This window comes from Sciurus vulgaris (assembly GCF_902686455.1).
Source record: "Sciurus vulgaris genome assembly, chromosome: 9".
NCBI lineage: Eukaryota > Metazoa > Chordata > Mammalia > Rodentia > Sciuridae > Sciurus > Sciurus vulgaris.
Window position 1 is genome coordinate 133,456,476 of NC_136469.1, and position 26,680 is coordinate 133,483,155.

The 26,680-nt window shown below is 46.1% G+C and overlaps 1 protein-coding gene across 1 annotated transcript; it reads right to left on the bottom strand.

Moving 5' to 3' along the window:
* Positions 1–24,400, bottom strand: LAP3 (leucine aminopeptidase 3). Its single transcript, XM_079154568.1, has 13 exons — positions 24,241–24,400; positions 21,031–21,143; positions 19,689–19,743; positions 19,063–19,168; positions 17,425–17,584; positions 16,015–16,179; positions 13,290–13,448; positions 8,607–8,731; positions 7,180–7,268; positions 5,949–6,051; positions 3,045–3,124; positions 959–1,068; positions 1–545 (listed from the first exon to the last, which is right to left on the bottom strand). Exons 1-13 carry the CDS (start codon positions 24,340–24,342, stop codon positions 356–358), a joined length of 1,557 nt encoding a protein of 518 aa, XP_079010694.1. The 5' UTR covers positions 24,343–24,400; the 3' UTR covers positions 1–355.
* Positions 24,401–26,680: the final 2,280 nt, after the last annotated feature.

Sequence of the window (26,680 nt, forward strand, 5' to 3'; positions counted from 1 at the left end):
TCAGAGAACATCAAAAGTCAGATTTATTGTTCCTTACAACTGCATAGTCACTTAAGTTGCTTGTGTGCCTAGCATCACAAATCTGAAGTACAATTTTTCTTCTCCATGAAAAACAATCACTTTCAAAGGTGATCAGGGAGTTTTTAAAAAAATTGATGTGTGGAATATCTTAAAAGTCTTGTCAAAAAGGTATTAGCTTTACTTTTATAAATCTTTGCATAAAATGAAAAATCAGAGCATATAAATTTCATTTAGTTTTATATTTTAAACACCATCTTTTGTTGCCTTTAAAAGACTTTTATCCCTTTGAAAGTATTTTGAAGCTCCGCTGTCCGATTTGAGCTGCGTGTCTGAACTAAGCACTGTCTTGGCTGAAGCGCAGCAAGAACTCGATCAGGGTCCTTGTGGGTCTCCCGGTCATGCCTTTCCGCAGGTATGGAACCTCATCTTTGTTGGTCATCACCCCTGCTATGTCCAGATGTGCCCACTTAGGATGAGTCACGAATTCCTTCAGGAACGCCGCGGCTGTACAAGCTCCTGCAGACCTAAAGAGAAAGGCCTCGTCAGCGCACGCTGAATGCCTCATTAACTCTGGTCAAACAGGTTCCATGGCTGCAGAGCAAGAGTCAAAGCTAAGGGACCTACTATGAGGTTCACCAGTAATTTAAGCAGTACCGGAAAAATTCTGGATTCCTTTTTCCTACGAAACAACTTCCAATATTCTCCATCTCTTTCCCTTATGGTTTGTTTATAGACAAAATGTAAGCAAACGTGAACATGTGTGAAATACTGAGAACCTGTTGGAGAAATCACCTTGAAAACTGTAGACATTAGAACTAAGCTTACAAGTAAAGGAAATCAAAGATCGAAATTTTGTGTAAAGGGGATACAACTGAAAATAGTGATTTAGGCAATCATGGATGACTGTAAAAATATACCTCTAACTTGTTTTACATACCGATATTTTCCAACGTTGTTAAGATCAGCAAGCTGACAATCTACAACTTGTTTTGTGTAATGTTCAAAGAGAGGCATTCTCCAGACGCGGTCCCCTGTTTCAATGCTGGCCTAGAGAAGAAATACACACACAGTCTTAAGACTAAATGAAATTAGGTTCTGGAAAATCCATGGTGTGTTTGATGCAAGAACGAAAGAGCGCTTCCAACCTGTTAATCTAAAGCACGAAACTCTAAAACAGGTACCAGTATTGTGATCATTAGAGATTATTTAAGAGTTACTGGGGTGGTGGTACATGCCTGTAATCCCAGCTACTCAGGAGGCTGAAGCAGAAGATCCAAGTTTGCAGCCAGCCTTGGCAACTCAGGGAGATCCTGTCTCAAAAAGAAAGGGCAGGGGGACAGGGGGGGAATAGTACAGCACCATTTAGGTTCAATCCCCAGCACTGGGAGGGAGTGTGTGTGTATATATATACAGCCAGGATGTTATGAAAAATCCCACAAATCTGCAGGGCATTTGCTAAAGTCTCAATTTAAATTAATAATCTGGTATTCTGTGTTGGAAACAGGCTTTGTAGGTTTGATTAGAATAAAAGAGTTTCTATGAGGCTGATCACCTCATTGTACCCCAGTACAAAAAAGCACACCTGGATCTGCATCACTACAGTCCCTGAGTCAGGGTATCTTCCCTCCTCTGCTTTCTTCCCTCCCTCTCTCCCTCCCTCCTGTCCTTTCTCCCTCTGTCTGTTTCTCTGTCTCCCTCCTTCTCTCTTTCATCATTTATTGAACTTCTGAGCAGCACGAGGTGCACTGAAATATCTGAGCTGTCAGTGGGCCCACAGGCTAGCAGGAGAGCCGTACACATTAACTTTGTTCAACTCACTGTTGCCAGAAGTCAAAGACTGAAAAGTGAGAAGTCAAGAAGCAGAAATATAAGCTGTTAGTTTAGGACATGAGTGTGTCAGATGCATCAGCCAAAGGATAAAAAGGCTGACTCCATGACAACAGGCTGCAGGTTGCTAACTACTTACTCAATTATGTTTATGCACATACAACTTTGATTTTTAAAAAGTCCAATGTTGTGGATGCCATGATGAGAGGGAGGGACAGTGGGTACGTGGGAGGCCAGAGGAGAGGTTCTGGCCCAGCCTGGAAGGAGACAACAGAGATGAATTTTACAGAGCTTCAGAGGGCAGGCTCCACAGGTGATGAGAGGACAGCTGTGCAGGAGAAGCAGTGCAGGGGGAAAAGTAAGTTCTGGACTTTAACTGAATTTCACAAATATGTTCAGAGACACTCTGTGTTTGTTCCCCATAATTAAGCTCCCCTTAACTACTTGTTGAAGGATGAATGAGCTGTCAGATGGAGCTGCAGAGCACAGCGAAGAGACTGGCTATCAGTGGAGAGGTGCTAGTGGAAGCCACTGGAACAGATGAGCTTCCCCACGAGCATGAGAACATGTGGCCAAGGACTGAACACCAGTCAGAAGGGTGAACAGAGACGAACAGCTCCCAAGGGAGACGGAAGCAACAGGGTGAGAAAGGAACCAGAAGTGAGGGTCATCACAGAAGCCAAGAGCTGAGTGTCTCCAAGGTGTCACAGGGTTACATGCTGCCTGGACAGGCTAGCTTAGGTCGACGGTGGTGGCAGCAGGTGGAAACTGAGGGCAGTGAGTGAGTGTGTGTGTGTGTGTGTACATGAGGTGGTGGGGATGAGGGGAGAAGACCGTGGGCGCCCCCACAGGGCAGCTGACCGACTCAACATGCATTCGTCGGAAGGCCTCCGGTTCCTCACAGAGCTCTCCTCCTACCCTGTTCTACCTCAGGGGCTCTCAGCCATGGCCATGTTATTTGTAAGTTATTTTTAATTCATTCTGAGGCTACCGAAGTAGAAGGTGGTATTTAGGGACATCTATAGAAAATGAAAAGCCACTCAATTGAGTTTATTGCTATGGTTCATTTTCAATTCACAGGGAAACCCACAATATAAAAATCACTTTTAGCACAGGGTGTGCACAGTGCATCATTCAAGGGCTGTAAGAATTTATTCATCATCTCCATAACTTAGGTCTATGTATATTATACCCACCTCAAATAGTTTGTTCCACAGCCAGGATGAGTTGGTAAAGACCCCAGTGGCACCTGACCCCAGGGCTATGTCCATGGCACCTGTGAGAGACAACCCATCGGGTCAATTTCATTCTCTTGTCCAGGCTCCTCTGTCACTCAGACTAAGACTGCGGCCTCTGAACCCTACTTAATGGCTCTCTCATTGTAAAAAGGATAAGCTTACGAAATCACTTCCATATTTAATATCTTCTTATGTCTCTCAAACTAGAATTCACTTTTAATTATTAAGGAAAATGCAAAAAAGGGAAAATAAAACACCATCAAATATCACCATGGATAATTGTTACCAATTTTGGTATTCTAGACTTATTTTAGACTTTTAGTAGTTAAGCTCATACTATATGTGTATAAGTATGTGTTTGTCCTTTTATGCTTTAATATTTAGTCCTCTTTTATAAACAAATATTTTTAATGCTTTTGAAACAGTCCTTTGGATGCAGGCGTCATAATTTACGTACTGTTGGCATCTCTAAATTTTAGCACTGTTTTTTTTTTTTTGCGGTACTGGGGATCGAACTCAGGGCCTTGTGTTTGCGAGGCAAGCACTCTACCAGCTGAGTTACCTCCCCAGCCCACAATTTTTAGCACTTTTAATCACATGTTAATAAGTATCTGGACTTTGCTGCCTTTTGTAAAAAACAAAAACAGTTGTTGTTATTATATCATTTATTTGCTCTATATTTCCTTCTCCAACAAAGTTGTGTCCCATTGGCTGACCTCTTTTTAAAAATTAATTAGCATTTTTTAAAAAAATCAAGTTGAAAATCAGCTTTCTATGATTTCCTGGATCAGGAACAGCGGCTTAGTGCTGCCCTCTCTGATTCTCGGCATTAGCTCCCAGCAGTCCCATTTGTTATCCTCTCTCAGTTCTGGGCCAGGGAATGTCTCTTGATTCTGACCACAGACTTAGGGCCTAGCACCCTGCCTGGCACAATGGAGCTCAGTAAGTAGTTATCAAAAGGAAACAGCAACACTGTCTTTCAGAAATGGGACACCACATGGAAAGTCGGGGGTACAAACCACGAGCCTGCCACAGCCAATGCTCGGACACTGGAATGCTGGAGGACAGAAGCACTGGAGTTGGCAGAAGTTCCACAGTTTCACAAGGTGGCATCTGCTCTCTGCAATGTGAGGTGTATCCGGGTGTCCTCTTAATCCCTACCTGTGGCTTTGCATCAAACTGTTCATCAGCATCTCATCCAAGGAAAACCGAAACTTCAAGACACTACCATGTAAGCTGCTTGATACATTCTGTTTAACTACATGGTGAAACTTCCCATTTTCTTATATTTCTTTGCAGGCAGGGTTAGTAGTGGCTGTATGACCTAACTGAGTAATTCCCTAAGTCGGCATGTGGGAAAATACCAGTGCACACCTCTGACTTCGGGAACTGGGCTCAGACCCACGTGGCACTGTGGACGTGGCAGACCTCGGCAGTCTCACACAGCACCCTGTATTCAAGCCGATTCCTTCCCAGGGAAGGCGGCAGGGCTTTTTCACTATCAGGCAGCTCTAAGCCACTGGGGTGTTGGATTGTATGTGTTTTCCCAGGAAGGTACAGGTAAATTCCATTAGTTATTAGTTAATAGTAAAGCACCATATATTACATATCACTATTTGAAAGTGTGGCCCATATAAAACCCTGTGATTCTACATGACATCGGGGTGAATCCAAGCGGTCGGTGTCATCTGCTCCGTCAACTCATCACTATTCCCAGTCACCTCATAAATCTGTTTCTCTCCATCACTACTACTGCCATTGTCACTACCTCCTGAACTACAGTAATCACTTTTTTAAAAACCAAAAAATTTTTGCAATTTTCAAATATACACAAAAGCAAAGAGAATAATATAAATAAGGGACACATCGGTACCCATTATCCCACATCAGCAATTATCAACTCATGGCAAACTTGTTTCACCAGAATCCCACACCCAGCGTGACCGCGGATACTGTGATATTCATCCTTAACACACACACACCCATGTCCACAACACTCAACGACCGCAACTCAGCCCACAGCCTCGCTGGATGGTGCGTTTCTCTTGGGGTCCTTCTTCAGCCCATTCCTCGCAGTGCCTGGGACACCTCACCCACTGCAGATCTGGCCACAGCATCCCTGCACTTAGCCCTCTTCAGTAGCTTCCTGCTGTGCCTGGCTCCTCCTGTCCTACGCCACCTACCATGGCGTCTGCCTCATGAGACACACAGCACACCTCAGCCTGCTCACTGCAGCCGCGGGGTCCCCACGACGTGGCCTTTGTACAGGATGTGCCTTCGGTTCACTCTGCTCCACTCGGACCCCAGGCTCAAGTCACCCTTCTTAGGATGAGAGGCCCTGAAGTCCCTGACCCAGTCAAATCCCCACACCACAGAGGCTCCCTCGAGCTTAATTCCACTTCCTTGTACTTGTCACCTGCTGCCTTAAACCCTCAGTGTGAGTACCTGGTTACTGCCACTGTTTCCTCCAGACTACAGGCCCCACCTCTGCGTCCTCAGCCACCAGCACAGTCCCCAGCACAGACGAGCTGTTAGTGTCTGCCAACTATGTCAACGCCACTCACCCGGCACAATGACAGGCAGGCAGTGCTTACTCAAGGCCTATGCTCCACCTACAGGATGGGACGGGGCTCATATTATAGTCTCTTTTCAAGTTAATATTTTTTACAAATGTACTCACTTGTCTCCAAAACATTTCTATCAATTTCATAAAAGTTTTCCGTCGGTTTTAAAATTTCTCAGAAAAGATGACCATTAACCTCAAACAAAAATGTAGTGTCTTCACTTAAATAGAAAATGATAAGACAAATATTGACCGTGATAACGGGGATGATGGCTTCTGTCCAACAAAAGCCGCCTGACCTGTCAAGGTGGCTGCATTGATGATGAGCTTCGGATTAAAGGTGTGTGCGTAACAGAGCGCGTCGGCCAGGATGAGCCTCCCTTCGGCGTCCGTGTTATCAACCTGCCAAGAGGGAGATGGAAAAAACAGTGCGACAACAAGAATGACGAATATAAAAACCAGGCAATCACACCAGTGTTGGATTTGAAAGTGGGCAAGAGCTTGGACGACATGTCACCAAGATTCAAAAACATGTCTGTGCTGGGCACAGTGGTGTACGCTCGCCCATTACCCCGGCTACTCGAAGGCTGAGGCAGAAGGATTTCCGAGTCGTGGGGCAGCCTGGGCAATCTAGTGAGACCCTGTCTCAAAATAAAAAATAAAAAGGCTGGGGATGAGGCTCAGTGGTTGAACACCTCTGGGTCCAATCCCGAGTACCAAAATCAAACAAATAAACAAACAAATAAATAAATAAGAAAGAAAGTAAAAAGGGCTGGGGGTGCAGCTCAGTGGTAGAGTACTTGCTCAGCATGTGTGAGCTCTGGGTTCAATCCCCAGTACTGAAAAAGAAAAAAAAAGTGTACTTACAATAGGAACATGTCTAATAAAATTTATTAACCCCTGTGCCAGAGCTGGTGACCTGAGGCTGATGACGCTGGAAGCTGACATGAGTAAAAAAATTCCTCTCCATTTTGAAAACAAAGGGGCTAAAGGGCTTAAGAGAGCTGCGGCTAAGAAGCAGTGGACCTCCAGGCCCAGGAACTCATGCGACTCTGGCAACCCTTTGGAACAGTATGGCTTCTTTTCAGTAGAGGCCTCGTCATCATGGGCAGCGCGTGCATGCATGGGGCCCACGCCTCGGGACCTGCTGCCTGCTGCCGTGTCCCCACAGGGCAGAGCCCATGGTGTAAGACAGAGTTTCCCACCTGAACCTTTAGGATGGAGATGTTTTCATGGTATGGGCATATCCAGAAAATAGCCCACATTTACTGCTTAGCCGTACTCTGCAAGGCTGGTTTCAAATTCATGGTTAATTTGCGTGTCTAGCAAACAGGAAGTGAGAGGAATAATAAAGCAAGAAAAGCACTCGAAAGATTGTGACTTTGCATGAAAACGACCCTGCACTGAAGACACCACCTTCCCCAGAGAGGTGGGGCCCTGCTTCTGGTCACACTCACACCATGGTTAGGTGACCACAATGGGGTTCCTTGAGGAACGCATTGAGAAATGGTGCATCCTCTGCTCACAAACCTGGATTGTCTTCCCATTCTTGGCTCTGACGACATCTCCAGGCTTGTTGGCCTTGCCGCTGGGCATGTTTTCACAAAGAGGAGCCAAACCTATTAGGAGGAATACATGAAGGAATATAGTTGTGCTGGGTCCAAACACACCACCCTTGGGACAGGAGGCTACTGGCGAGCCATCAGAAGCAGGCCAGACAGATGCCACCCTAATCAAGCAACCAAATTTCCTGTCACCAATGACACACTGATGTTTGTCCATCAACAGCAGGAAGTACGTGCCATCTCTGGCGCATTCTTAGCAGAGGACTAACTTGATTCCGATGGAGAAGAAATAAGTGCAAGTTGTGGAAGATGACACCAGCCCAGATTCTTCAAAACTGCCAGTGCCATAAAAGAAAACAGGGAAAAAAGAATTCTTGACTAAGGGCTGAGGTCTTGGCTCAGTGGTAAGCACTTGTCTAGCATGTGTGAGGCACTGGGTTCGAGTCTCAGCACCACATATAAATAAATGAATAAAATAAAGGTCCATCAACATCTAAAAAAATATTTAAAAAAAAATTCTTGACTAGAGAAAACTAAAGGGACATGGTAACCCAATGTAGTGCAGGATCTTTGGTTCCTGGATTTATAAAAATTAAATATAGACGAAATATACATTTTTTTTTAGGTACTTGGGATATTTGAATTGGGTTATTATATTCACCCTTGGAAAAGGTAACAGTATTGTCATTATATAGAATGTCCTTTTTCTTAGGAGTATGCTGAAGTATTCAGGGGTGACACATCATGATGCCTGCAATTTAGTTCAGCAAAAAAAGGACTAAGATTTTGGGTGTGGGTGATCACATACACATGCAAGTCAGACAGTCCCATTTTACCTTCACCATGCAATGGACGTGACACTGGCCAAGTCAAGTAACCTGACCTCTCTCTTGTATCTCCTCTTTCTCTGAAACGTGGTATTAGTAATGCTACACATTCTCAGCCTTGGCTCTGCAAGTTGGCATCCTATAATGCTCAGAGGGGCCATCAGCCTAAGTGCTTCTTCTGTCCCAGGCAATTTCTGTGTATCGGGCATTTACTGGGTCACAGTCCCATGAGACAATGGGTGAATGAGCCAGCAGTGCCCTTTCACCTGACTACTGAGCAGCTGCCACTGGAGACAACCACAGACTTGACATACGTGCCCCTGACTGCTAAACATGTTTTGCAGAAGTAAGACAAATCAATTCCAGTTACAGCCTTCAGTTGCAAAACACATTTAACCCAATCAGCTTGGACATAAAACACTTATCTCAGCTAAATAAGTTCTGCTTGGTGAAAAGCTATTTAAAAACTATCTCTCGATCTTCTCGGATCAGAGAAAACCATGTTGGTTCAAGCATCTGCTGGATGCCGGAATCTCTGCGAGATGCGATCCCTTGGCCCGCTCACCTATGATGTTAATGGGCAAATTGAGCTTCGCAGCAGACACGATGGCTGAACATATCGTGGCAGCTCCTCCCATGTCAGCCCGCATGAGGTCCATGTTTGCAGAAGGCTTGATGGAGATGCCACCACTGTGGGGGAAAAGGACAGCTGCGATATTACCAATGAACATGAAGGCCACTATCACTTTCTTAAAATAAAAAGAAAATGTGGGTTGCCTATCACAAAAAAGCACCATACACCTGTCAGTGGATCTCACATTTCTCAATTTAGAATCTCAACACTGAATTCTTTTAATGTTGGAGTATTTATAAAAGATACAAAGTAATTCCAGGTAGGCTTGTAGGTCATTTTATTTCTATTTGAGTGAAATTTAAGCTGTGCTACTGGAAATGTTACCACATCATAATTCAGTGCTGTATAAATTCAATCTGTTTCATCTCATTGTTCATGTGCCTCCAAAGTTCCTATGTCAATGTAGGAATATTCAGAGGTAAAATGATTGGATTGCAAGAGCTGTAACCTAATCAGTCCATCCTAATTTGAATGACTGGGTAGTGATTGTAAGCAGGTTGGATGTCCCTGGAGGAGGCAGATCACTGGGGAGTGTTCTAGAAGGGTCTGTCTTCCCAGTGACCCCTTCCCTTCCCTCAGTCTGCTTCTGGGCCACCATGTCCTGAGCCACTTCCCTCCACCACAGTCTTCTGCCATGATGCTCCACCTCACCTGGGGCCCAGAGTAATGGAGTCCATTAACCATGGACTACATCTCTGAAACCATAAGCCAAAAATAACTTTTCTTTTTCTAAGTTGTTCTTGGCAGATATTTTGGTCATAGTGACACACACCTGACTAACACTCATTAACTCCTCTGACACCTACACAGATTGTCTTTTCAACAAATTTTATGAATGGATTAACTTATCAAACCAAGGTCACAGGCTATTAAAGAAAGCTGACAAGCTCAGACAAGACTGGGAGCATTCTCCTCAAATCCACATAACACAGGAATCATCTTGCCATCTGACACCTGTACAGGTGTGCTCTAGCCGTTGGAGGCAAAATACAACCTGAGGGAGGAATAGGAATCAGGGAGGGACCTACACAAAGCCTCTGGGACAGCATTAAACACAAGAGCCAGTTTTAATAGGCAATTAGCAAGAACCCAATCTACTTCCCCCAAACAGCCTTCTAACCCGTCAGTGACTGCTGACTCCCATCTGAGAGTCCAGAAGCGAACTGCTTCACAAGCCAGGCACAGAGCCAGGGCCTTCAACTTCGGCAATCTCCTGACTTGTCCTGGTGACTCTTTGGAGAAGTTCTATTCCCTTCTCTGAGATTTTCCTTCCTTGGAAATCAGATCCTAATTAGAAACACTGGATAATTAGACGGTCTGCACTGACACTTCCTTTTATGTACACTTAACCCAGGTGTCTTCTGGGAGAGCTCTGCTTCCTATGCATATGACTGGTCCCAAAGTAGCCACCAACCAAGGATCAGGACTTGACTTTGCTCAGCTTTTCAAATCCTGCATTTTACATTTAAGTCTACTCAAAGTTACAGCAATCAAGATGCTTAGTCACAGGGTACCATGACCAGATGCAGGGTCCAGAGAGAGATCCCAAATTACATGATCAACTGATTTTCTCCTAAGGTGCTATGAATGGGAGTTCATGTATTTTCAACAAACAGTGCTGAAATAAATGAACAGTCATATGATGGGGGTGAAAAATGGAGAACCTCAGGTCTTTATTTCACCATACACAGCAATTCAAAATACATCACAGCCTTAAAAGCTAAAATTGACTTAAAAACTAAAATGTCTTGAAGATGAAAATAAGACTTTGGCATGGGCAATACTGTTTTAGGGCAAAAAAAAAGCATAAATTATAAAATATTGATATTATACTTCATCAAATCAAAACTTCTGTTCTGCAGAAGATATTACTAAACAAATACAAAAGCAAGCCTCAGACTGGGAAGAAATATTCCTAACTGAATAACCTGATAAAGGACTTATACTCAGAATACATATATATATATATATTTATATATATATATTCTTTTTTTTTTTTAAACTTACAACTTTTAAGGAAAATATTCTATAAAAAAAGGGTAAAAGATTTAAACACCTCACAAAGAGGTCAGTAAACATGTCAAGAAATGCTCAACACGATTAATCGTTACAGAAATTCAAATGAAACCTCAAAGAAGTACCACTGCATCCTCTGTAGCGGCGCTACTGGTGGAATGATGGATCCCGTCAGAGGGAAGGGAGCGGAACGCAGGAGTCCCGTACACTGACGGCAGGAACGCAAAATGGGATGACCACTTTGGTCAGACGAAAGAATGTCATTTGAATTGCAAGTGGAATTTGCGATTATCATACAACTTAGTGGCTCCTTTGCCTAGGTGCTTAAAAACCAGGAGAAAGGAAGACGTCACTGCTACACAAACGCTTCCCCACGATCCTGGCTTCACCCAACAGTCTAAAACTGGGAACAACTCGGATTTCCACCAGCTGACAGGTGGACAAGCGAACTGGGCATTTGCAGACAACGGTACGACCACACAGGGGTACTACACAGCAGCGAAAAGGCGCAGGTGACTGATGTGACTGACGATATGTGATGATGAGGTGACTGATGATAAGGATGAACACAGAAGACAAGAGGCCGAGAGAGAGGAGCCAGACAGGAAGGATGCCATCCATACAGATTTCTACAACAGGCAAAACGAATCTATAGTAACAGAAAGATAAGTGGGGCAGAGGTGGGAGGGGATAACTGCAGAAGCACAAGGGGGTTTGGGGGTGAAGGGAATGTTCTGTCCTCTCTTCTCAGTATTGGTTCCTGTTGTGTACATCTGTTAAAGCTCACTTAGCCAAACACTTCAAGGGCGGATTTTAGTGCATATATAAATACTGTCATTCCCTCTCCTAAAAACATTTTTAAGGCTCAGAATAACTCTCCAGTGCATCTCCCATCATCCCGACCTGCTCTGGTGAACAGCCACATGGACATTCTTGCAGTACCCAGAATTTACACTGCGTCCTACCCTGCAGCCTTCCCATGTTCTTGTGCCCTAACACTCACCCCTTGTTCTGCTCAACTAATTGCTCCTGGTCCTTTGCATCTTAAATTAAATCTGAAGCTTCTACAAGGAAGCCTTCTCTAAACCCAAGGGCCTTGCTGAATATTTTTAGCAAGACATACAAATATGGATTTAAATTAATAAATCTCACCCTGAACATAAACATTTCCCTAAAACTATTAACCCTTGATAGTATAAAACCACTACAATAAGTAAGACTTTTTTTTTTAGTACTGGGGATTGAACTCAGGGGAACTTTACCACTAAGCTATACCCCCATTCCTTTTTAAATTTTTTAAATTTGAGACAGGGTCTCTTCCTGATTTTATTTGCTGAGTGTTTTATATATACTTTGGTACAACACTGTATGTGTATATTGTAAATAAATATGCATATCTTAAATGGTGTTTGCCATCTTTTATTGATGGGTGACACAATGAAGATCATTGGGAGACCAATGTTTAAAGAAGTGAATGTTGAAGCTGGAGATAAGTTAGGAGTAGAGTCATGCTTAGCACTGGAGAGGCCCTGGGTCTGATCCCCAGCACCAGAGGAAACGAACGTACAAAAGGAAAGAGAACGAACATTCATGTTTCACATGGAGTTTCTGCATGGCTGCGAAAATGTACTGGGGAATTTGTTTTTTTTTTTGTTCTTTAGCAGTATTCTCCAAAGCAGTTTCTCTAGAACATGACTTCCCAAATCAGGATTCTTTCAAAAGAAAATTCAGAAAATGTGACATTCTGTGTCCTGAGAAGTTCTGTAGCTAAAGAAAACAAAAACAAACCTCACTTGCTTTCTCTAACCTAGTTTTCTGGCCAACTCGCTCTTTGTATGCCTCAGTCCCCAGCCTCCCTCATATTCTGCGGCAGATGCTTCCCATGGGAAATACCAAAATACACTGTCTTTTCCAGTTCAGCCCCTTATTGGCTGGAAAACAGAGATGGCTTCCACTTCCAAGGCACACTTAAGGTTTAGTAAGATTAATGAGGGCTGGGGTTACGGCTCAGTGGTGGAGTGCGTGCCTGGCACGTGTGAGTCACTGGGTTCAATCCTCAGCACCACATGTAAATAAATAAAATAAAGGTATTGTGTCCATCTACAACAAAAATTAAACAACAACAAAACAAACAAACAAAACAAAAATGATTAATGGGAGCTGGACTTTCAGCCCCAGAAAGCAACCTGAAACAAGCAACAGGATGACGGGAAGGCAGCAGCAGCATGATCCACGCAGTGAACCTCTACTAACTATGAGGGAGAATCACAGGGGGACAGAGATCTGAAGACATTGTAAAGACAGACCTGATTTTGACTCCTGGCTCTACTTCTCAGTTATGGGACTCTGAAGAAATTACTTAATGTCTTTGAGTCATGGTTTCCCTGAAAAGCTGAACAGTTTAGAATGTCCACAATAGCCAGCTTACAGGGGTAAGACTGAGGCCAATAAAGTAAAATGCCTAATGGTCTCTAACACATATTACATCCGTGGGAGCATGTGACCATATACCATGCTTATGAATCAAACTAAGCACCAAATAACATAAGAACACACAAAACATTCACCAAAATACAAAGCCCAGACACACCCACGTACCTGTCAAAAGTGACTCCCTTCCCAACGAACACCAGGGGCGGCTCCCCTGCATTGGGGCTGCCTTTGTAGTGGATTTCCAAGAAGACTGGAGGCTCGTCAGACCCTTTGGCTACACTTAGGAATGAGCCCATTTCCTGTTCCTCAATCCAAGACTTGGGTCTAGAGGGCAGAAAGGGGATAAAAAAAATACACTGTCACCTTTATTTCAAGATCATCTAGAAAAGCTCAAAAGTATGTTTGAAAAGTATAATATACAAGCTCGTAAAGTATAACACAGGGGAAGGAGGAATTGCTCAGTGGTAGAGCACTTGCCCACCAAGCAGGAGGCCCTGGGTTCAGGGAAATCAAATCATACACGGTAAGGCTTGGATCATCCCATCTGATCATTTGTTTCCTGTGTATTCTTGGGCAAGTCACTTGATCCTGAGCTGATTTTCTCATTTACAAGAGGTTAAAGATTCTTCAATCAAAAGACTGTAAAATTATTCAGAGAATTTATGCATGATAACTAATATAGTATCAGGTAATAATGTAAAGTCGATAAATAAAAACTCTCCCCCAGCCTACTCAGATGTTTCTAAAGTTTTAATTTATAAGGGATGAAATTAGCAAGGACTTGAGACCACAAGGATGCATGAAGATAGTTAAAATGTTCATTACTTTTGGTATTTCTAAAAATGACCCCCCCCTGGGCCAATCAACCAACTAACAAAACCAACAAAGCTATACTACTCTGACTGGAAGAAAATAGCCTATTTCTTTGCTTTTTTAGAAATGCTGGAGTTCAATCTTTTCAACATTGTCACACTATATTCTCAGAGCTGCAACTGCCATTTGAGATGTCTCTGAAGTGGAAAAACAAGTCAGTTCTTATTTAATTTGCACAGGATCGATGGAGCTAATGGAACAGAAGCAGTTCTCAGTGCAAACTAGAAAACTTGACTCCGTATCATCACTCTCTCCAGGCTAAAGGTCCAAAGGGCCTCGTGTTGATGTCTGGCCACAGTAACTAGGCCTATACTGCCACAGACCAACCAGCAGCAACCCTTCCCAAGGAATACTCCTCCGTGTGCCAACTGTTTGTCAAGAGTATGAAACTAGGATTGCCACCAAACTTCAAAGGGAAAAGAATATAAAGATTAAAAAGTGAATGTCAAAGGAAACACGGCCATTTTATACAGGCATCACAAACTCAGGACTGGATGTTTCATAAAAGCCCGGCCCTTCTGGAAGAATTGTCTTTGCCTCTTTAATGGAGTCCTGCCTACACTGGACAGGGTGTGGTGCAGCTGTGTCTCAGTTTAATGAGTCATGGGCCACCCACACACCCGTCTGATCTCTGGTTCTACTCTTCCCTGTGCTCATCCATAGCCTTGCAGTTCCCAAGGTGCCAAGGTGCAGCGGCTTCTCCACCAGCAAGGCCCAGCCCCGTTCTCGTTGGTTAGCTCCTGAGCAAACATCAGGGCTCTGCTCAGACTGCACGGTCTTCGGCAGGCCCCACCCCGGCCCTAACTATCCCTCCTATGAGAGCGTCCCTTCTCGGAGAACAGGAGCACCCCTGGGCACTCCTATGCCAAATCCCCGGCACGGTGGAAGTGCTGTCACTGATTCCTGACTCGAAGCAGCTCTGGTGTCTTCTCTTGTCAGACAAGGAACAGTCTGCCACGAGGCCTCTCCAGAGCCCACCCACTGCCGCAGGGTAAACACAGGCGAACCTTCCAACCCAGCAAGCTCCAAGTCCTGCGCTCTCTACGTGATGTTTTCTTCATTCTGTCTAGACCACAGGGACTTTCCCAAAAAACATGAATTCCAGTCACAATTAACTACTGGAGAATCCTTTTAAGCCTGAGAAACTACTTTGATAGTGAGAATTCTTTAAATGAAGCCTCTGTCCGTTTATGTTAATCATAAATCTCCAAACACTCCGTCTGGGCTGCTTCCAGGGCTGCAGCGAGATTCCTGGAGTGTGACAGAACCTGAAGGGGCTGACCTGGAACAGCCCAGCACTGACCACAGCTCTCAGCAGGCAAGCCAAGGGACTCCCAGGGGCACAAATTCTCACTCCATAACTACGCTGGACAGGGTGTGGTGTAGAGGCACACCGTATTCTTCAGCGTGTCAAAAAGTGAAAATAGGAAGAATTCACCAAAACAAAACAAGTATGTTCTTCAAAAAGTTGATTAGAGTTGCCACTGGTCCAGGGATTAAATTTTTGCATACAGACTCAGAGGAATAGAACAAGGCCACACAAACTTGTTCACGATGCTCACGGCAGCACTGTTTGCTGTACCCGAGAGGTGGAAACCAGCTCCAAGGTCCATCAACGGATGACTGTGGGGGTGGGGAGATGAGGAGTGAGGGCTAATGGGTACAGGGTTTCCTCTGGGGGTCACAAAAATGTCCTTAAAATCGACTGTAGTCATAGTAGCACACTGAATATACTACAGATCACCATTGCGTCATGTGGTACTCCAATCCTGACTGAACAAAGCTGATACGAAACGTGGACAGCACACTGTGCAGCAGGAAGTCACAGCACTCTCTCAGAGGCAAGCAAAGACAGACGCAAAGAACCTCAGAGGAGCCCTGTCCCAGTTCTGGGGCTGCTGGCGGTCTCCCTGCCTCTATGGTCTTCAGTTACTCCTCCGAATGGAGGGAGCTAGACTTAGGATCTCAAAGGCTCCTGCCTGTAGCATCCCAAAGTCCTGATATACTCCTGAATTACCTGATATGGACCTCTGTTTTACTACTAGCACTTCTGAGATTCTTCTCAATAATTTCAGCAAATCTGGTTGGTGTCATCTCATTGGCTGGAGTCTCCATCAACTGGCGGGCCAAGTTCTGCCCAGAAGCAAAGAGGACTCCTTTCTGCCAGGCCTCCTGATCCCCACTGTGGAAGAAAGCAGAGCTGCTGATCAGTGATCCACAACACTGACCTGCGACCAGGAGAGACTCTTATGTCACAACAAACAAGACAACCACAGATGAAAACTGGCTCACACACAGGACCTGGGTCCATTCTCTGTGATGTGACCCAGGCAACTGGGGGTGCAGTGCAGAGCTAGAAAACTGGCCCTGGTGAGGGCCTGGGGGGACCTGGCTGGGCAGTCTACTTCAGAATCTTCCCTGCACAGGAAGGGGCTGTACTGATGGGTCCTAAGCGAAAAACCGATCACAGAAGCTGAGGGGCTTCTGTGCAAAGGCCCGTTTTGTTCTCCTTCCCTGCATCAGATAGTGCCGTCAAGCAGGCGAGGCAACCACCCAGATATGGAACTGGAGGCTCTGGGGCCTTCTTACCTAGGTCAGGGCTCTAAATCCCAACCAAGTCCCACATAGTAAGAGTCTGCTTTAGAAGAGAAGGCACGTGGGTCTGTGGTTCGTGATCCTAGCTCTTCTTGTGCATGAGTTAACGAGGACAGCGTGGAGAGGGACAAAAGAACAGCTGACAGCTCAGTGGGCCTACCATGTGCCACATGTGACAGGCATCACGCTTTGGGTCAGAGTGCGACTCCCCAGAGATTTCGACTGCTTAGCTGAGGTCGCTGCAAGTAAGTGGCAGAGCCAGGACTCAAAGCAGGCTGACCACCGCAGAGCCCTCTTTCTCCAGCACCAGCTGAGTCAGGGTCACCCCGCCCTCACAGCTCCCCACACCCAAGGTCTCTGAGCGTCTCTAACAGCAGTGACCTTCTCTCCCAGAACCCAGACTAAGGCTGGAATGCAGGCGGCGCTCAGTGGGTCACTGACCACAGGGGCAAAACCAGCTCCCTGCACCCACACAGCCAGGCATTTGGCATAACGCCGGCAGGTGCCAATCCAATGGAAATGATCTGGACTGAAACCCATGGGACGTGTCTTCGTGTTCTTCCTCCCTCCCGGTTAAGAGCCACTTGGTTACAGATTCCCAGTGACCAGCAAGCGTGGAGGAGTCTAGGGAGCCAGGGGGAAACATGCACACGGCAAAAGCCAGGAGCAGAGTCTGGGGACAGTTATCACAAGTTAAAATGGCTGGGGCAACGGGAAGGTTACAGACAGGGCGCACGGCAATGCCAGACACTGAGAGCGGGCAGCTCACGTCCAAAAGACCACGCTGTCAGTCACCAGGCAGTGTGAGCCACGCCGTGGGTCCTTCCATCACCTTCCATGGAGCTTCGCGGACACTGCCGTCTTCTTTTTCTGCTTTAGTTCATCATACTCGTAAAGACCGAGCACAGCTCCTTCTGCCGCCGCCTGGGCATCTCCACAGGGATCGACCTCCACAGAAGAGAGCTCCAGGTCCTGAATCTGCCTGCAGCCAGCTTCAGGAGGACAGAGGAAGCAGAGAATGGGAGTCAGCAAGGGACGGCTGGAGGAGCAGGCAGAGGCGTGGGGCAGTGTGCGGAGGAAGCAGCACTGGGCTCCAACCCCAGTAGGACGACTGATCACTCTGGTCCTCCGTTTCCTCCTCTGGAAAATGAAGCCGGGAGCGCACCTCACAGGCAGAGCGGGGCACAGGCCCACAGATCATCGCAGGGCTCCCCGCAGGGTGGGAGGCCCTCAGCGAGGGGCAGCAATTACCAGGGTCGTTTCTGACCACCAGTGCTTGCGGATGAAGTTTCCCAACCACCAGGGCTTACTCAATTAAACGGGACACAGAAAAGATGGCTATGAAATTACACCCGGGCCGCCTGTAAACCCAGCGGCTCAGGAGGCTGAGGCAGGAGGAGCACGAGTTCAAAGCCAGCCTCAGCAAAAGTGAGATGCTAAGCAACTCAGTGACCCGGGCTCTAATTAAAATACAAAAAAGGGCTGAGGCTGTGGCTCAGTGGTTGAGTACCTGAGTTCAATCCCAGGTACCAAAAAACAAAAAAGAAAATTACACCTGGGCAAAGCTCATTATTTTTTATGTTTACTTTTAAATATTATTTTTAGTTTTTTTAGTTGTATGTGGACACGCCTTTATTTTATTTATTTATTTTTATGTGGTGCTGAGGATCGAACCCAGTGCCTCACATGCTAGGCAAGTGCTCTACCTCCGAGAGCTACAGCTCTGGCCCTGAAAGTCCATTATCAACACAATATTTTATTAAGATTGAGCCAGCAAAAAAGTTCATATAAAAAGTCCCACATAAAAGTTATGAAAGAACCCTTAACATAAACTTTGAACGTAAGTTTAACAAGCGTTTATGGCATACACAGCAGGAGTTAACTACGCCCATTACTGCTGCTTCAGAATGTTCCTCAAGACCTTTCAGCCAGTCTCTGTGGTGAAGGCTCTCGCGGCTGCTCAGCTGAGGTGACTCAACAGCGTCCGCCTCAACCCTTCCAAGCCATCCACCTGACAAACGGGGACCAGCATACAGCTTCTGAGAGTGATGAATGAGCACCCCACACCCTGCTCCCATTTCTCTGAGTTGTACACATAGAACTTCCTGGTACTTAAAAGCTGGGCAACGCCAGGGGAAGCTTTACAGAGGGAAAAAATCCACATGCTGAAACTTCTGGTGAAATACAGCCCTCAGGTCAATGGTACAAAAGTGAACGAAAAGATGGGAGTAAAAGCTCAAATATTAAATATTTGAGAAAATATTAAAAATAAAAATTCCCTAAGCTAACCTCTCTATCTATCATGGGGGCAAACAGATTAAGAAATGGAAATCGTGCTTGTTAAGGTGAATTATTTCTGTGCAAATGTGGTAAGGGTAGAGATGGTGAAAGGACAAGAGATGGGGAAGAGACAATCTTAAAGAGCTGGCCACAGGACTTGATCAATATTAAATGTGAAAAGTAAAGCAACCTGCAACAGCAGCTCTGATGTTTTCTTTGCCCTCATGCCAGTTCTCCTGATCGTCGATGCCAGCTGACCTTTTGCCGAGGCCGACCACCACCACGCTGGGGAAGTCCTGTTCCACAGAAACACACCATTAGCCACTGCTCTTCTTTAAAGTGCTCATTTCCAGCAGAGAGACTCACTGCACACCCACACTATCACTGTAGCCTTGGCACCTTTTTAAAAAAATTTTTTTGTAGTTGTAGATGGACAGAATGCCTTCATTTTATTTGTTAATTATTATGTGGTGCTGAGGATTGAACCGAGGACACCACATGTGCTAGGCAGGCGCTCTGACACTGAGCTACAGCCCCAGCCCCAATCCTCGGCACCTTCTATAAGGTGTTTGAAAGACAGGATTATCCTGTCAGACACAGCCGTGCTGGATGAAGCCTTCAGACTGAGGAACACGACACTGGTAGTAAACAGTGATGTGCCTCTTCAGAATCTTAAATGACACTCGTGCTCAATGCTGGAATAAAACTATATAATCCAATACAAAATTCCTATCCTGATTGGACATCCACAGCACAAGGCACCCAGAAGGTGACCATATTGAGGGTTTATAAAGGAGCATCATCTCCATCTCATACCTGATGAAGACCATAAAAGGTTCGGGTTTTGCCTGCCTTCAGAGGTGGTCCAGATCTAAAACAAAAAGAAATAATTGTTTTGGAAATTTTCACTTTGCTCTGTTTGCTTGGAAATATTACATACACACCTTCAGTATTATCCCAAGATTCTGCTAACTGATTTCGTGGAATTGGCTTCATTTGCATTTTTACAGAATGTTCTCAGGTCAGATTTCTAGATGTAGTACATCTAGCTCAAAAACTGCATAGCCAACTTTCAGATTAGATTTAACACGAATTTACTTAAAACAATGGAAGCAATGTTAGGGCTGCGTGAGGCGCAGCTGCACAGGGGATCTGAGCACTGAATCGCAAACCTTTTCCTCAAAGACACAGCACACCAGCAGAACTCCGTGGTACCTGAGTGGCTGACTTGACAGCCACGAGCCTGGTTTAGAGTCGGTGGGGACTTATCTACCGATGGGAGACTGAGCAGTTTCTTATAAAGGGCATAATGGAGTACCATCAGGGGCCTGAGCAGTGCTTGGTGTGACAGCCAGGAGGCCAGGCTGTTCTGCACTCAAGCAGTTGGCTTCTGGATTAATGACTTAAACACCTGAGAAGGCTCTGACTCCTACTGAAGGACTGATCAGCTGAGAGGAGATGCAGATTCTGTAACACACCCATTAGAGAATGATTAGACTGCATCTGGTAGATTCACACAGGCTATCCATAATATGAATAATAGGCAGCTGCAGTGCCTTATACCGACACTCCTATTTTTGTGAAATGGAACCCGTAGCTCTGACGTCTCCCTACTTGTTACAGACCCCAGCTAATCTAAGAGTGGTGGGAATCCCAGGCCCCTTCCAGACTTGCTGAATGAGAATCTGCATTCTTACTACATTCTTGGGTAATCCACTTGTACTTGTAACACCCGAGAAGCCTTCAAGCTCCAGGCACAAAATAAAAAGGTAGAAGCCTTAGGCTGTTTTTAACTAGTGGTTAAAAGACACAGAGAGGCTGGTGGGAAGGCAGGTGGGGAGGGAGAAGGGAAAGTGAATTTGAGCCAGGAGGGTGGGCTGAGGAAATCTGGTACTTTCCAGATCCTTCTGGACCAGTTCTTCACAATAGGTCTGTGACTGGGTTGGAAACCATCTGACTTCCCAGAAATGCAGACCCACCCATAGTGAAAGACAAATGGCAAAGTGCCTTCCAGAAGCTCTGCACTTTCACTTCCAATTTCATGGCCAAGGTATTTCTGTACATCTTATCAACCTACAATAAACCACAGAAAAATATTAAATATTCCCCTTTGATTTTGGGGAACTTTTAGGAACTGGCACCCCCGGGTAACACTTACATGTTCAAAATCTCTCTCAGCTTTCCAGCCACCAGCTTATCAAAGTTCTCTCCTGCACTTGTAAACTGCAACCCATCTTCTCTGTCTCGGGAATAGATTCCTAAAACAAGGCCCTGAGAACAAGCAAGAAAGATGAGTATAATTGGAGTAGGTGCCTCAGTGGGGCCTGGGAATCTCCAAATTCCAGAAGGAACATGTAATTCTACCAAAGTCCTGTGGCAGCAGCCACAGCCAGCATATGCACTCCACCTGCTTCAGTGATTCAAATTCCAGGGAAGTAAGACTTCCGGCCCCACGCCTGTCTTGGCTTTGCATGGTCACCCCCAGGAAAGCACTCTGCTTTCACACAAAGCAGAAAGAGGTTTTTTGTTGGTTTTTGTTTTTTAAATATCCAATGGTCACCAAGTGAGACCATGAAGGGCTTCTGAACACGTTACCCCAAAATATGCTGCTCTGGCATGTAAGTTACTTTGAGCTGTTGGCACCTGAGAGACAGCCAATGCAGGCAGGGCTCTCGAAAATCCCCCTTTCTTACTTAAAAGCAGGGCATAAAATTTCCCACAAGAGAGGTGCCCTCCCTGAAATAGGGGGGAAATTTGCACCATCAACTAGGAGTCGATGCCAAAATGGACCCTTACAATCAAACCTGCAGAACTACGCCTTCTCTTCCAATAGCATCCCAATATATTCCTAGTCCCTATCCCAACTTAGAAGACAGAGGTCAACCTCCTCATCCCCCACACTTCATTTTTCTTTGTCTAAAAAGGTATAAAACTGTGGGATTCAGTGGCCCGCGCCTGTGATTCCAACCATTCTAGAGCCTGAGGCAAGAGGATCTCAAGCTTAAGGCCAGCCTGGTGACTTAGCAATAGCCGGTTTCAAAAGAAAAATATAAAAAGGTCTGGGGAAGCAGTTCAGTGGTAAAGTATCCCTGGGTTCAATTCTCAGTACCAGGAAAAGAAAAAGGAAAGATAAAAAGCTTTTGGGCCTAATGCTTTGCCAGGTCTTAATTTTCTTCTGCAGGCTCCTATGTACATGTAAAAGTATCAAATTAAATTTCATGTATCTTATCTCAGTGTTAGGCCTACATCTTAGACCCAACCGCAGAACTGAGGGCAGAAGAGAGTCTGTTTTTCCTCCCCTATACCCATCAAAAGCAAATCTTACCAGACATTCTACCACGATAGGTTGAGCATCCTTATCTGAAATGCTGGGGACCAGAAGTGTTTCTGATTTCAGATTTCTTTTTTTTTCCCAGTTGTGGGGATAGAACCCAAGGCCTCCCACATGCTAAGACAGCAATCTACCATTTAGCTATACCCCAAATCTTTTTTTTTTTTTTGGTACCAGGGATTGAACTCAGGGGCACTCAACCACTGAGTCACAGCCCCAGACTATTTGTATTTTATTTAGAGACAGGGTCTCACTGAGTTGCTTAGTACCTTGTTTTTGCTGAGGCTGGCTTTGAACTCGTGATCCTCCTACCTCAACCTCACGAGCTGCTGGGATTACAGGACATGCACCCACTTCCTTTTTATTTAAGAGTCTATCTTGCTCAGGTTGGTCTCAAAATTGGGATCTTCCTGCTTCAGACCCCGGAGCCAAGACATCTCAAGATGGGGACCAAGTCTAAACCTGAAATTCACTTGCTTCATATACACATAGCTTGAAGATATCCTACACTAGTCTTAATATTCTGTACATTGCAACTGCAACCTGTCCCATGAGGTCAGGTGCTGAGTTTTTCACATAACTGTCATGCCAGGGCTCAAAAAATTTAGTAAAATTTGTATTTCAGATTTTTAAATAAGGAATGTTCACCTGTATTCATGGTATTCTGGTCAACTCAGACAGAAAGAAAACAAGTAAGCAACTTTATAAGAAGGGGCAGAACAGAGCAACCTGCCAAGCACTTGGTGGCAGTAGCCGTTCATCTTCACAAGCCCCAGGCACCAAAACTCAAATAAGGAAGTAAACCCTGTGCTATTTGCTTTTATAAAGACTTTTTAAAAATGTTTCATCGTTGCCTTAGGGTAAGGTAGAAAGAACATACACTATTTTCCCCATGTAACAGATAAGGAAACTGAAACCTGGTGGGACACACTAGCCCCTGGATGGTAGCACTGTGCAACAGTCCAGAGACCTTCCTTCTGCCTTTGGTCTGTTCCACAAAACCACACAGTACTTAGATCAAATACTGCCTTTTCTGTCTTTCCCACCAAAGGAAACAGGCTTTCCTCAGGATCGATAACTCTGCCAGGTTCTCAATTTCCTAAGACAGGTCACTCCCCAGGACTCCATGGGATCAAATGGAGAACCTAGGAGACAGGACACTGTTACTGGGGGACAGGCATAGTATTGGAAAGAGCCCTGAAACGCGGTCTAGTCCCTCTGTCATCTGTGATAACTGCAGGGACCTGTCTCAAGTCTCATCTACAGCATCCTTCACCAGGGACAGTCATTTCTTTCTGCTCCTCCAGCATGACTCCCAAGCTTGTGCTCCTTCCACTGAGCCATTCCTCTTTCCAGATGTTTCACACCTAAATAGCGTGATGTGAAGGATCCCTCTTATTTCTCAGGGCCCAATTAGGCTGAGAAGCCTGTTCTTCTGGAAGATGCTTTTATTTCAAGAAATGACGTGTCTCTCTGCAGCGCCCTTTTCCCTGGAGAGGATTTCCTTTTCTCTAGAAACCCTTGTAGGCAAATTGCTCCCGGAGGGCTGTTTTCTGATTCATGACTTCATCAAGGGGGTCTTGGTGTGGAGCCCTGGCCCTGTGGCTGACTGACTCTGGGACAATAATGTCACTATCCCTTCTTGGGTCACATCTAGAACTAAACACAATGATGAATGAAATACGCGCACGTCATTTTCTGGAGCTCAGCGAGGTGGCGGAGGCTCAGTAGAGCGATCTGCACCCGGCGCCTGGGCGTATTCTCCTGCCCAGGGTTCAGAACCCAGCGCCCTCCCGAGCAAGAAGGACGAGCGCCCTGAGTGGGCAGCAGACTGGGGGATCCTCGGGGGCACCGGCGAGCCCACCCCCAGCCCTGCCCAGACCAATCCTGTAAGAGGAGGGAACTTTCCATTCCAGTCCATCTGTGCAACCTGGCGCGGACGCCGCGCACGCTGCGGCCTGGCCGGCCCTGCCCCGCGCCCCAGTGGCCCGCAGGCGGTCCTCCCCGCCGCGCCCGGCAGCGGCCCCCGCCTCTCACCTTCGTCATGTCTGCGGCGCCGAGACCCTGGCCCCAGAGACGCCTCACTCCCAGACGTCGGACGGCAACTCGCGCGGCGGCCGGAAGAGGCAGCAAGATCATCTTTTCGGCGCGTCCCCTGGCGCCGCCCTCCAGCGAGCACGTGGCGCAGGGCGGGATGGCGCGCGCCTGGGGGCGGGCCCACCGGGGTCGCCGGGCGCGCGCCTGGGAGCCCGGACAGGTGGAGGGGGCGGGGCGAGGGCCCTCGGGGCGGGGCTTTCGGCGCGCGGCCTGGAGCGCGCCGCCGGGCTGCTGCTGGGGACCAGCGGGTGCGCGCTGGCGCCCGGGGCGGTGTTGCGGGGACGCGCGGCTTTGGTGGGTCTCAGGGGCGCGCCCACGCGCCTGGGTCCTGGGTCGAAGACGGGGGCTCCCTGACGTGGCTCTGCAGTCCCGACGGACAGCTGTAGAGGGCGGAGCTGCAGGTGGCGACCCAGGAGAAGTGGGGCCGGAGTGCTGTCCACTGGCCTGGAGCCTGAGGCAGGGAACCAGAAGGGGAAACACCGCGCCTGGGCTCGTGGTCAGGGTTGCTGGACACACAACTGGATGGGGCAGGCACGGGCTCTGAGTTATTTTTATTCCTGTCCTTCCTTTTGAACTTTCATCTGGTCCAAGGATGCCGCACTGCTGTTAGCCCAAGTACTGTTTTAAAAACTAGGAGTTTGGGGAGTAGGGCCTAATGTTTTTTGAAAATCTTTTTAAAATTTTCACTAAAATTAAAAAAAAAAAAATACACGACTGCATACAACTCCGGAAAAGCTCCAGGAGGAATATAAAAACCATCTTTAATATTAAATTGATATCTGATCATAATTTTAGCCGAATCTTTGATTTTAGCTCTGAGAGCAGATCGAGGGCAGGGACACGCCAGCGAAACCAGCAGACTCCACCAGGGTCTCAGTTGCAGCAAGGGAAAGACTGTTCCACTCTCTAAGTGCTGGACGCAAAGCAGAGATTTGATCACCCCTTCTTGAAGACTGGGCAGGTGAGCCTGTGGTGGGCTCAGCTTCCACCATGTATATCGTTAGAGTGGAGTTGTCCAGCAAACCGCGAGTTTACAAGGTGCTTACTGTGTTTTTCTGTTAAAAACCATGGGGTAAAAGGGTTTCTAAAAGTGTCTCTGTCCTCGAGGATTTTGTTATTGTAGGGGAGAGAAAACTTAGTCCTTTGGGGTCTTCAACTGGGCCTGAGAATTAAGTTGGCATAAGACAGACAGGGAGAAAAGCATATAAATTTTATTTAACTATTTTGCATCTATCTGGGAATCCTCACAGGGAAATGAGGACTGGGAAAGGAATTAAGTGCTTATATTCTAGGTTGCACAAAGAGTAATAACTGAAAAACTACTTAAATGTACACGGCAGCTAAAAGGACATCAGGTTAATTTCACGAGGTTGGTTGATGCAGATCTCTCTCCACCTTGATTCCTTGTCTCTGGCAGTAGTGCTCTTTTCCTCTTGGCGTGTGGGGAATACATTCCACTGGCGAGTTTAACTCAATTTCAGAAAGAAAAGGGAAGGCCAGAGCGCCCTTTTCCTTTTCTTGTTTTTCAAGCCATTTAAAATTTTCACTGTAAAAAACAAAACAAAACAAAACAAAAAACCTGACCTCACACAACTCTGGGAACCCAGGAAAGCTCAAGGAGGGATACAAAAACCATCTTTAATGTTAAATCAATGTCTGATCATACTTTTAGCTGAATCTTTGATTTTAGCTCTGGGAGCAGGTGGAGGGCAGGGTCACACCAGCAAAGCCAGCAGACGCCACCAGGGTCTCGAATATATTTTGACTCAAAAGAATCTTTATGTCAAAGTGACATATTTTGGGTTGGCGTATTCTGCTATCCTTTATTTTCTAGTAAATATAAAATAGTTTTAAGAAAGAAACTTTTAATAAGAGTTCTGTAGAGTTCTCTGAGGGTGTGTGTAATGGTTTGAACCTGGAGTATCCCCGCTAGGCCCATGTGTCGAATGTCTCACCTCCAGCCTGGGGTGCTGTTGGGAGGTGGTGGACCCTTTAGGAGGTGGGACCTTGTGGGAAGAAGTTAGTCACTGGGTGTGTGCCTTTAAGGGGACATTGGGCCCCCTAGTTCCTTTCTGGCCCCATCAAGTGAACAAGCCTCCTCTATCACACGCTGCTGCCATGATGTACTGTGCCACCACAGGCCTAGAGTGACAAGGCCAAGTGACCATGACCTGAAACCTCTGAAACTATGAGCCAAAATAATTCTTTCGTCCTTATAAGTTGGCGCTCTCGGGTATTTGTCATGGGGATGGGGAGGTGACTAACACTATGCTTGAGTTCTTTCTGTCTCTGCTTCATTGTTGACCAGTGCCGTATCTTCCAGGAAACTTTCCCTGACCTTCCCCATCTCGGTGATGTGCCTCCCCATGCTCCCAAATGA